Source organism: Siphateles boraxobius, unplaced genomic scaffold, assembly GCF_051911475.1.
Source record: "Siphateles boraxobius isolate OS27281-9 unplaced genomic scaffold, OSU_SipBor_1 26, whole genome shotgun sequence".
Lineage (NCBI taxonomy): Eukaryota > Metazoa > Chordata > Actinopteri > Cypriniformes > Leuciscidae > Siphateles > Siphateles boraxobius.
This window is the reverse complement of record NW_027508876.1, coordinates 26,203,265-26,215,880: the sequence shown is the minus strand read 5'-3', so window position 1 is coordinate 26,215,880 and position 12,616 is coordinate 26,203,265. Positions and strand designations below refer to the sequence as shown.

At 37.9% G+C, this 12,616-nt stretch overlaps 1 protein-coding gene across 1 annotated transcript in view; it reads right to left on the bottom strand.

Annotated features, from left to right (window-relative positions):
* Positions 1 to 144: 144 nt before the first annotated feature.
* The window catches only part of LOC143752161 (dynein axonemal heavy chain 5-like), a 57,536-nt gene continuing 45,064 nt past the window's right edge, over positions 145 to 12,616 (bottom strand). Inside the window, exons 64-80 of the mRNA XM_077245199.1 lie at positions 11,972 to 12,148; positions 10,611 to 10,805; positions 10,235 to 10,390; positions 9,948 to 10,130; positions 9,497 to 9,667; positions 8,986 to 9,364; positions 8,511 to 8,782; positions 6,517 to 6,681; positions 6,009 to 6,276; positions 5,658 to 5,779; positions 3,760 to 3,915; positions 3,476 to 3,667; positions 3,068 to 3,256; positions 1,991 to 2,123; positions 1,643 to 1,851; positions 1,313 to 1,534; positions 145 to 683 (exon numbers count right to left, since the gene is read on the bottom strand). Coding sequence (XP_077101314.1) covers positions 471 to 683; positions 1,313 to 1,534; positions 1,643 to 1,851; positions 1,991 to 2,123; positions 3,068 to 3,256; positions 3,476 to 3,667; positions 3,760 to 3,915; positions 5,658 to 5,779; positions 6,009 to 6,276; positions 6,517 to 6,681; positions 8,511 to 8,782; positions 8,986 to 9,364; positions 9,497 to 9,667; positions 9,948 to 10,130; positions 10,235 to 10,390; positions 10,611 to 10,805; positions 11,972 to 12,148 — 3,402 coding nt within the window. The 3' untranslated portion in view covers positions 145 to 470. The remainder of the gene's footprint in view (positions 684 to 1,312; positions 1,535 to 1,642; positions 1,852 to 1,990; positions 2,124 to 3,067; positions 3,257 to 3,475; positions 3,668 to 3,759; positions 3,916 to 5,657; positions 5,780 to 6,008; positions 6,277 to 6,516; positions 6,682 to 8,510; positions 8,783 to 8,985; positions 9,365 to 9,496; positions 9,668 to 9,947; positions 10,131 to 10,234; positions 10,391 to 10,610; positions 10,806 to 11,971; positions 12,149 to 12,616) is intronic.

Sequence of the window (12,616 nt, the reverse complement as noted above, 5' to 3'; positions counted from 1 at the left end):
CATTGTTTTAAGTCATATATACGCATAGTTCGGACACTGCTATAATCCATCTACATCAATGCACTGCAAAAGTAAAGATCCCATGTAGTAGACCACTATAAGGGGCATTTCTGAATAGTTTAAGAAAAACAGAGATACATTCTATTGCATTTTTGTGCAAAAGAATTGCGTACTTTTTTATTGCTGCTTTCAAACAATAAAAAATAAAATTCACAGTAAAATGCTTGCCATCTCAATAAGAAATTCATGTGCGAGCCGTACAAAATGCCAAAATAATTGCCATATATAAAATTTAACTTTAAAATCAATGACAAGAATAGTAATATTATTAATAATAATAAATTTTGCATAAATTCTAACAAACTCCACGAATCAATATTCTGGTTTTATTTATTAATTTCCAATTTTTTTTTCTAACTAACTTCATGTGTCAAAATAGCTTTGTACTTTAGGACTTTAGCTTTATGGATTTATTTACAGTCACAAAGCAAAGCGACTCCCCTCAGTGTCCAATGGTCCGGGTTCTGGCTGCTCCGGAGCAACAGGGTAAAGATGTATGTCAGATCAGTTCGTCTTGGTTTCTTGTACACTGGGCAGGAGTACAGATTCATGGGCGGCTTCTTGGTTTCTGTGGTGCTGCTCACAGCATACACATGCGCAACTGGCAACGGTGTGAAGAGAACCTATCAAACAAGATTATACACATACACACTGTATATCATGGCTTTGCAAATGAAGACAGTCATACATGACAGATTAGTTGAGTTTGGGTTCGCAAGATCATAATACTGCGATGGTATATTCATTTGTAGAAATGTTTTGTTTTTTTATGGGTAGAATAGTCAAATTAATTGTATCTATTTTGCTATTAACTTCAAATATATATATGCATTTTATAATGTATTGTGTGATTAAAGATTACATCATTTGCAGTGCTTCATGGGCTATCCAGTTCATAAAAGACGTTATACATATATCCCATATATCCAATGATAACAATTCTACAGAAATTAAGACTGCTGAGAAAATGGGCGGTCACTGTTGTGGTCTTTTACAATTAAGCCATTTCATTGACAGCTAAACTACATGGTCAAAAACATGTGCACGCCAGGCTCAGAAAACCATTTCTATATGAAACTCGCTTGGTGCACAGGAGCATTTTCATGCTGAAACAGAAAAGGGCTCACAGGAACTCTGTCTGACTGAGAAGACTATATGGGTCTGTGCAATGTTTGTATTTGAAACAGCTAAACCTGTTATCCACATACTTTTGGCCATGTATTGTCTTATAATAAATCCTTCCCCTGAATACCTTTGGTGATGATTCTGTCAGTTTAGCATTTCGTCTGTCCCATCCAGCACCATCAAGAAAGAGACCGTAGATGTAGACGCCGCCCACGTCTCCTGGAGGGGGGCCTGTAACATCTTCCTTCATCATACGAGTGACGTCGTTGAGTAGGATGACTGTGTCTAGGGCCCAGCCTTTAGACAGATTTACTCGAGTGGTCTCTTGACGCATTGCTGTTAAGAACCCCTTTAATGAAGAACAGTCACTAAATAAGTATGTTACTGGAGAAACCTGATCATTTGCATGAAAAGAGTCAAACAAAACAAGATTAGGTCCTCAAATCTTTTGCCCCACCTGTGGATTGAAAAACCCTGTGAGCCAAAACTGATGAGGTCGACCATTAAATGTCCAAGTGTGAAACTGCTGGTTCCTCTCAAGGAGTTCAGTGAACCAGAAACCAAGAGACGCAGCATCCCAAGAGATCTTTTGCCATGTATTTGGAACACGAGCATCATACATGCTATCCAGAGCGTCGCGGAGATCCTCTGACATTATTATAGTCCCTTTGGGATTACAAAATCATTGTATTACAATACAAAAGCAAAATAAGAGTCTTTTTGTTGATGATATTGTTGATGTTTATCTTAATAATAAAATATGAATGTGTTTTCTGTACTGTGGGTGAAAGTTTCTGAAGCTCACCATCAATGGCAAGTTTAAGGTCGGTGAGGGTACTGCGCACACGACCAATGACGCGTTGCATTCTGTCAAGCTCTTGACGAAGGAATATAGTCATGGGCTGGAAGGCACCCATTTTTTGAAGACAACTCCTCACCTGCAAAAAGATAAAACAATCATGGATGTGCAGGATATGACTGCAGTAGTTGTTGTAGCAACTTCGTGCTGCGTTACAAAAGAAAAAAAGAGCCAAGCACATTTGGATGCGGTACTGGGTTAGTAGATGCGGTCAGTATGGACTCTACAGATTACAACAGGAGTTAGAAGTGAGTGGCGTAGTCAGTTGTTTTATCTATGCTGATGAGTCAAATATTGAGGCTAATTTGTTAAGTGTTTTCTGTTCATTTATTTTGCATTGTTATTGTATTTGTATTGTATTTTATTGCAATACTGGCAGATAGAGGACAGCTTCAGTTTAAGTAGTAATGCGTCATACACAACACAATCGGCTCATAGTATCAAGCAGGGATTGATATCCTCCAACTGAATGGAATCATAGTCTGAAGCTAAAAAATGGGAGTCTTTTCCCATCATACACTACAAGACTTTCTGTGAAATCTGTCAACTCCGATTGCCCAAAATCTGCTATTGTCAACTCGTCCAGACTGCAAAGCGGGGCAAAAATTTGAGCAAAAGTTGTGTAGTGTATTCCGGCCTAGTTACTTGCAAACTACAAATCCTGTTCCTCAATAAGGTGAGAACCAGACTGGTTAGATACATAAATATGCTTGAATTAATTAAAAAGTATACTATCCAAGTAGTAATAGAAGATGTTTGTGAATGTGATGATTAATACAGTGAAATGATGAGTATAGTAGTACATATAGTATACATATAGTAGTCGTTATCATATAGTTAGCTAACATATTGTGCTCTATAGGTCACACTACATGCGTACCGCACTCCAACCGAACCATGCCTGAACAATAGGGACTAGTCAAACAAACTGGACTTTGGGGGTCAAATGTGCTCGGGCACAGTTCAAATCACCTAGTGTGAGAACACCCTAATAAAAAGGTGGCCCAATAACTTAATCTTCACCTCATGTGGCACATAGTTAGCAGGAAGTTTTTCTAACATCTCATTGGCCATTTTCTGGACAGACTCCTCCCTGGTCTCGCCTTCCCCGCTGCTGCTGTCTTTGGGCTGGATGTTGAGGATGGTACTCAGGGTTTCATTAGCCATGTTGGTCTGATAAGTGATGTCAGCATTTGCGTGGAGGCCAAATACCTATTAGAGTTAGAATCAATAGTTCAAGTTCAAGTAGTTTATTTTTCATTTGATCATCTTACACTGGTAAACAAGGCATTGAAATGCTTAAGACAAGGCTCAGGTCACAGAAACAAGTGCAGGACAACAACATTAGATTACAATAGGTTATAGAATATGTGACAACCAAGCTGTCCCATCAAACCCCAAAGAAAAATAATAAAAATCTATCTGTATCACCTCAGGTGTATCACCCAATGGCAGAGTATCAATATGCGCATGGTAATCGTGTAGCATCCTGGCCTGTGGTATAGTATATCCCTTATAGAAGCAGAACTTGTCCCCGAACATGGTCTCACTAAACCATATACGAGCGAACGTATTGAGCAGGCGTTTGTCCATATCATCCGTGACACGCCCACCATACTGCACCTACAGAGCGGATAGTAAAAAATATGTTGGCAAAAGTTTGGATGTGTCAAATAAAAGAGGTACAAAAACACAGTGGGATGCTAATATTGTACCTCTCCCAGCATGTACCGCAGGCAATTCCAGTTCACTCCTCTCTTGATGTCCATATCATCCAGGTGGTTCTGCACAAACTGGACACTGGATGTGAAATCAGCCTGGTTGAACTCATAGGGAATATTCCAGCCAAGTGGACCAAATTTGCGTCTCTCCTTTAGTGAGAATATGACAGTGAGCACAACAACAAAATGGCTATGAACTGAAATCATACATGTTAGTGAGGCAACTGCAGGGAGTTTGTAAGTTAATGAAAAGCTAATAAATAATGAAATGTGGCTGAGATTTAAATAAGCATATATAGTCCATTGCGATGCACGTTTCAGAGCGAGGCACGCCACTGTGTTCATTAGCGTACAGTATTTTCACTAAAACACTAGTGTGAATGTAATATTGACTGGGTAATTATCACAACTAAAAAGAGGTTTGAGTCCGCTTTAAAGTCTACCTACAAAGTCAATGCAAACACTTAAAAAAAAGATTACATTTGTATCTGTTCAATTGCATGTCATGTGACCAGTAACCAACATCAGAGAACTATGAACATGACTGTGTCTTTACATTTTTTAAATACTAACTTAAAAGCTCAAGGGGTATTTCAAGTAAATATTTCACATCTAAGAAGCAGGGCTCGACATTAAGGCTTGTCCGCTTGTCCGGGACAAGTGGATTTTTTGTAGGACAAGTAGAAGAGAAAATTAGTTGTCCGACCGGACAAGTTAAATTTCAAACAAAATAAAATGCCATGTTACTTCACGTTATGTGCCACTCGTTACGTCTATTTTACAGATTTAATTTTACAGATTTGAAACGAAGACATGTCCTGAATGTGAATGGCCTGTGAATGTCCTGAATGTGACTCGCAGAAAGACGCGCACCAGTATGATGCGCATGCACAGACCGCGCGCCAGAATACAGTTCTCTTTCGCGCTTGAACGAACATCAACACACACAATTAAGCCAAAATGTCATTTGTCGAGTATCTTCATAACACAAGAGCAGTCTTATGATGGACATAAAGAGTTGTGACTCGTGAGAGAATGAGGCGCGTGTGAGATCCGCGTCTCTGTCCACAGCGGCTGCTCTTAAAGGGCCAGCTACCAATAAAGTGTTCTGTCAGTAAAGTTAATGAAAGAACAAAGGGAACAGAGAAAATTACTCACTGCTCTTGACTAAAGAACTTGTGTAGCTTTAATAAGGAGTAGTCTATATATAATTTATAATTTATGCTGCGCAGACTGTTTGATAACTTTATTCAATTTCTGTATATGTCCTACCTGTTAGACAGTTCATTTTTATCCAAACATCAATGGCTTATTGATCATTATAGGTGTTATCAATCATTTAGTTGTTATTGCTAATTTCAGAATTATCACTAATCTGTGTGTGCATTTGGTTTAGAACCAAACAAGTTGACTCATGAAACCATTTGTTTATTATATCGCAATCGCATATCACAACCGCAATATTGATCTCAATAATAGGAATATGACATTGTCCCCAAATCGTGCAGCCCTAGATAAAATTATAAATCTTTACCCGGACAAGTGACTTTTGTGCATGGACAAGTGAAACATAAATTTACTTGTCCGAAGGACAAGTGCCTCAAAAAGTTAATGTCAAGCCCTGAAGAAGTTTGGCTGACAAACAAATTTGGGAAAGACTGCATATAGAGTAATAAAAAACAATCCTTTTGCATCTGACAAATGTTTCTATTTTAATTACAAATGCTTTTGGTCATTTGTGTACTAATATTTAATAAATAACTGACATTTGGCCTGCATTTTAGCTCTAATGCAATAGTAAAAATGTCTATGAACTAAAGAACTTTAAAGCATGTCAGGACTCAGGACCTGCGGGCAGAGAGCGACATGGTTTAACTAACAGCTGTCCTGACCTGGACAGTGGTGTGGAGGAAGGCCACAGCATAGAATAGAGGTCTCCACTGGGGCATGTTGGTGATGTCCAGCTGTTCTTGAGTCACACTACTGTATGTCCGCTTGAGTCCGGCCTTCACCCCTGCATCATGACAGATCGTTAACCGCACATCATCTGTCATCTGTATGCTTAGCATTTTATTTCCCGTTTTATTTCTTTGTTTTAAATGAAGTTGACTTTGAAAATTCACAAAACTATTTTTATAACGATAATAATAAATCTAGTAAAAAAGGAAGTAACAACAGCAAAATATAAAAATAACTTCTAGTAATAATAGAATGAACAAAAACAGAATTTTCCCCTTCTCTACCTTGCGGGGGCTCATTGGTGAATTTAATCGCAGACTGTAAGAAGTTAATGGGGAACTTGGGGTGCGCCTCTGTAGTCACCCAAAACCTGAAGCTGTCTTGGATGTTTTCTGCTGTGGTGACTGTCTCTAGACCTTCATCCAGGAATTCCAGCCCAAGATGGCAGTTCTGCAGAAGTAACCAGCCCCCATCAGACATGCTCTGGGCCAGAAGCCTTCTTGCATGCACTTCCTGTCCCTGTCCCATGGAGATTGGTCGGCAAGGAACACCCTGCAAAATATCAAGAAAACTGTTAAGAAATGTTCGGAACTTAGAAGTCATCAAAGCTTCACATCAAGCTATATTATAGTTTAAATGTGGGGTGATACGAAGGTGGTAACAGTCTGTAGAAATTGTTTGACTGGGGCAACAGTCAAATATACAAATATTTGATTTCAGACTGCCTCAACTGACCAATAAGAATCAAGTATTATAGAAAAGCAAGTAATAATTAATAATAATTATTCATACCTTCGACTTGGCAAGTCTCTCTATGTTCTCCGTGGGATCAGAACCCATAGAGAGGAAGCATACTAGAGGTACCCTCTTCTCAGCTTCTGAACACATGGCCTCCATATCCAGAATCACTCCTTCTGCATACTTCACACCCATTGATTCAGCTATGTATTTACGTGCCTAACACCGAACAACAAGGAGCAAATGATAAAATTAGCTTATATTCAAATTCAACAAAATATGACAAAAATGGCGATTTTAAATACTTCAGAGAATCTGTTCAATTATCAATTAGCTCAAATGGAAGTTTATAGAAATTATAATTTAGACATCCTAACATAATCTCCCTAAATAATGTTATAGAAATATATATAGTGTTGTCAATAACATACATCCACACACAGTCAGAGGTCAGTGATTTCTTGTCACTGCTTTGAATTTGCTCAGCAGCTGTAATGCTATATATATATATAAATTAATTTGGTAAATTAATTGTATATATATATATAAATTTTAATTTGGTGGCTAAATCACATATTAAAAGGTGATATTAAGACTGCCAATAGTTGGACAGTGTTTGCAAATGAAGAATCGTACTGCACTAAGATTCAATTTCTTAATCTTGTATTTAAATGTAAAATGAAATATTTGTCAAATTGTTATTACACTACAGTACAACATGCGAGTGCTGTTGTTAAAATAGTATCTCACATATAACCCAGTGAGTGACGGAGGGTAAACAGGTGTACTGGGAAATCTACAGCATGAGTATAACCCTTAGCTAATTTTAGGAGCAAAGTGGTTGAATCTACAATTGTCAGTGTCTCTTTATGCGAAACAAAAGTCAGTGTTTCCCTCACATAGACTAATTCGTGGAATCAACACCGGCCGCCACATATTGCGTTTTGTCATTCGTTTTTTTTTTTTACGCTATTTAAAACACAGCATATTCGTTCAGCTGCATTTCCTTTCCCTGCTCTCCCTCCGTCTTTGTCACACACACACACACACACACACACACACACACACACACACACACACACACACACACACACACACACACACACACACACACACACACACACACACACACACACACACACACACACACACACACACACACAGGCCCTCCCCTCCGTGTCTGTCTCCATGAAAACGAGATAATCCCCGGAAGCGTGGAAGCTTGGCCTATTTGGTGCAGAGAAGACGGCTGGTGAAATTCACAAGTTCACGAAAGGTTGGTATCTCGAGAACACCTTTACACAATCCCACATTAAAAAGTGCTATAAAATATATTTTATATTCTGAATACAATGTTGTCAGTGTGTTCGTGTTGGAGTCCCCACCCGACCCTTAGCGAACAAGCGATTACGCCTTCTTTAGAAAGTTTGCGGTAAAATGCAGTTGGGTTGTCGAGGACAAAACTATATGTAGCAGCTGTGAATTAAATAAACTTATTATAAATAATGTTATGTCATTTGTTTACTCTTACACTGAATGTTTGCTGCTTAAATCCAGATAAGTATTGAAAAGTATTTTCCGCGACTGAAAAAGGCACGTGTTAAGGATGCACGTGAGGTATCGTTCTCACACCTGCACCGGAGGTATCAGTCTGAAACAGAGCTGAACAGTCTGACCAGTGTAGATGTGTAGATTTATGGTATGGCTATGGATTTTGTAGAGGTAAAGAAATTTGAATGAGGTGTGAATTTTGTATAGGGTGTTAAATGTGTGGATTTTGTGAAGGTGTGAATCCTTTTTGACTAATATTTAGTATAATAAAGTTCTGTGTAACAAATTATTGAACCACCAGGTACTTAACAAGAAAAACAAATAAAAATGACTAAAACTGAAATGAAAATGTGAAATATAAAAATAAAACACTAATATTTCAAAAAACATTCATAAATACTAAGAATTCATAGTAATGATACTAAAATAACGCTGCTCTGCATATTAAACTAAGACAGGAGAAAGTATTTTATGCCAGAAAATAGGTTTTCCTGCACCTGTGCAATGGTACGGTCAGGACACCAGCTTCGTATCAGCAGCAGTTTGCGGAATGCATCCAGTTGACTCTCATAACCATCAGGAAGAGGAGTCTCCTCTGGAGTGGCTTCGTCAAACCAGCTCTTCCAGGCACGGTCATTGCGGGCCACCTGGGTTAGGAGAGCAGTGAATTGGGGCAGGGTGGAAAGTTGCACAAGGTTTAGCCACGTTGTGTCCAGGATCCAGCGCCTTGGCTTGGGCTCAACAGAGTTTAGGTCCAGAGATGCTCCACCTGAAAGAGGGTAAAGATTGAAGAACATGAATTACTCTGCTCAAATAAGTTCATAAAAGGATTCCAAAGTGCTTTACTACATGGAATTGTGGGAGATTTCAAGACATAGGTCTGCTTTAATCTTATTGAGTGTAACTACTCTTAAAATTAGACTAAAACTAAAGGTGGACAGCATGTTATTTTCAAAACAATATGGTTCAAACCTTTGATGAAGGTCTGAAAATCGCTGTGGGAAATGTTTTTAGCTTGTAGATCTATTTTTAAAGTCAGAAGCAGGGTAAAAATAAATTTGTGATCTTCATAGAGTCCTCGAGCAGTGTAGCGAAACACTTCGAAAGTGAGGTACTCCATGATGTTGTCTAGTCTTTTAGCTGTAATCGGGGACTTTGGCGACTTGTCCATCGACATGTCAAAGATGCCCAAGAACTGACGAAGTGAGGTTTGGTACATCATGTTGACCAGGCTCATCTCCACAATCAGGAAATAGAGGATACTCCCCCTGGTGGCCACTGGACGGTACTCCTCTCGAGTGAGGTTGATGTTAATTTCTGTCTCTGCAGCAACTGTAAGCTTTTGACTCACCTAGGGGATGGCAAACGATTTCAGCTATCAAAACACAATTTAATTTCAGAGGAAAACAATACGGTTGAGTAAGCATCATTGTCAGTTTTATGAGTCAGCATAAAATCACACAACTATAAATGAAGAAAATACCTCTTGTGCTATAATCTTGGTGACTTTGAGCACCTCGATAAGAGACTCATCCTCTACTAGAGAGCCCTGAATGCTGGTTAACTTGTACAGAAGATTGCTCTCCAACTCCTGCATCTTCCTCTTGTTTGATGTCACTTCCTCCAAGAGCTTTACACGTTCGGCCTCCATTTCCTTAATTGGAAAGTTAATTATTAAATTGACATTTGATCTGAAAGCTACATTATATTTTGTACAGAATACAACATTTAAAAAGTCTCAGAAAAAGGTTATTATTGTTAACTAAAACTACAAAAATATTTTCGTTAATTGAAAAAATAGCGTTAAATGAAAAAAAAAGTACTAAAATTACTAAGACTGGATTGAAAAAAAAATATATATATATTCAAAATATTAATAAAAACTATAAGGGTATATATATTAATGATACTAAAATAACACACTCTCTACTTGCCTTTTTCTCTATGAGAATGACTCTGCCGAGTAATTGGTCTTCCAAACCCTTCATAGTGACAGTAAAATCCACCACTGCTGTTTTAGCGTTGATCTCTGGACTGTATGCGGGGTTGGCTAGTTTCGTTGTAATGTACAAAGTAAATGTCTTCATTACATCCACTTCTTTGTCCCCGACTTTAACCTAACACAAGAGAAAAGTTCTTAGCTTGGTCTACTAAATCCCTAAGAAGTTTGAGAAGTTAAATGTTAAAAAGAAAAAAAATATTCTTAAAAGTCACAACTTACTTTAGAAGTTTTTCCAGACTTAATGAAGTTCTTCTCCAGAATGTTATCCAGCACTGGATCAAGCTCTTCCCCAACATCCTCTAAGAGCAAAGGTTTACCCTGGGACAGGCAGTCTTCAAGATGAGTTCGGAAATATTTGTGGTTTAGAGATGTAACCTGGTGGCAAAAAAAGAAAAGAAAAAGAAAAGCTGATGTATCTTTGCTCAATTGACAGGTAAAGCCCAAATCCAACACTTTTGTTCAAAGTAGCTACATTTAATGATTTAACTACATTAATTTACATAATTACATAATACTTATAGTGAAGATAATACGATAATGCAACAAAAAAATACATATTACAGAATTAAGATTAAAACTGGTATCACATCAGTACCTGTAGGTCATTATTGTTTTCACGGTTCTTGATCCAGATCTTGCCTTGACCCTGTGGGTCAATGAGCAGAGGATAACGAGAAGCCTTTGTTACGATGATGCCGTTTTGAATGGACAGGTCATCATTGGGGAGCCCCTGCAGGTTCCACTCTCCTATAGTTGCATTATCCACCAGCATATTGATCAAATTCAGGTTCTGTGTAGGAAAACAATTTTATAAGATTGATAAACTGTAAAATATATATATTAGGGGTGTAACGATACACGTATTCGTATTGAACCGTTCGGTACGAGGCTTTCGGTTCGGTTTTCGGTACGCATTTTTGAACCGAACGGTTCGTTGGACCATTTTTCCTGCCGACCAAAATTTCGTTATTTCAAATGTAGGCGCGTCGCGCGTGGCAAGCGCGCTCATAATGTGAGAGACGCTGGCGTGACCACAACATTGCTCAACATCAAATGGCAAATGTAATGTAAGCGGAACGAAACTGAGCTACTCGTTTATTGTGTGGTTGACGGACCGTTTATCAGTCTGGACCAATGCAGCGCGAGCCGATCTTATTCAAGCAGCACTGTTACTACACAGCGCTGAGACATCCAGTAAAGAAAGCATTTGACTTTGCCACTGAAGTAATAACATCGCTGCGAGATCTAGTGAGAAACATTCGCATTTCTCCGTTATTAACGGATCAAACTGCGCTGACGTGGAAACCAGGAAGAAACATTGTGCCATGAATGAACTATCCAGTGTCCACAGATCAGCAATATTCACCATGTATTTACTTTAGTAACACTACTAACTGTAACCATGGAAGTTTGGCTATAATGGAATAGTAGGCTATAATGCTTTCAAGTAACGTCACGTCGGTTTTATTTTGACATTATGAATACAATTGCTGCCCTCAAATGTTAATCTGAACTAAAATAAACCTACTACAATATTACATTTAATTTTGTCCAAGGAGCTGTTTTGTTTTAAATGCTCCTAAGAAAAGTCAAGTACAGCTCCAACATTGCTCAAAGTTAAAAAATATCATACTTTATGATGTTAGTTTTAATAAAAATATAATTAAAAAAATTAAATCAAGGAAATTTCTCTGGCATTTCTTTCTTTTTGCTGTATCGGAAACGTACCGAACCGTACCGAACCGAACCGTGACACAAGTGTATCGTATCGAACCGAACCGTGAATTTTGTGAACCGTTACACCCCTAATATATATATATATATATATATATATATATATATATATATATATATATATATATATATATATATACTGTATATATCTCAAACAAAAAAGCTTGAAGGAATAACATATTTTCGTTGTTGTCGAACTCTTACACACAAAAGACTACCTACCTCACTGTAAGGGATGTGGCGGATATTCATCTCTTTCTTCCACTGTTGCATGAGAAGGCTGCGATACTCCTGGTTGAAAGGCCCAGAGTAGGACAGAAATCCAGTGGCTAGTAACACATCCCCCACCAAATCTTTGATTTGCTTCTCGAACTGAGCACTGCTCTCTGTCCAGCGAACCTAAGACAAACATAAAACGTGCACATACACAGTTCTACTGTTAGGATATTTTTAAAGAGTGTCATTTCATGGCTCATAGTCAAACATCTGTAGTGTAGCCAGGGCCTAAAACGAACTTTTTGCCACACCTGTGGCCGGTGCCTTAAGAAAATGTAATGGCCATACAATTTTTTTTTTTACGGCCATGAAAGTTATGACACCAAAAATGTAGATACCAATGAAAGTTCACAATTCTCTATTTCAATTTTGATACCACAGCTAAAACTACAAGCCAAACTATTTAAATTTAAAACATGATTAAAGACAAATTAACAGCAAGTAATAAAATAAGAACAAATAATCAAATAACAAGCAATAGCACAAATAAGTACCATAGAACAAAGATACAGATTAAATAAACAGTGCTTTTCAGGTAGATTATTCATGCACAGAAATGTAAAAAAGTAATCAAATGTAAAATAATCACTG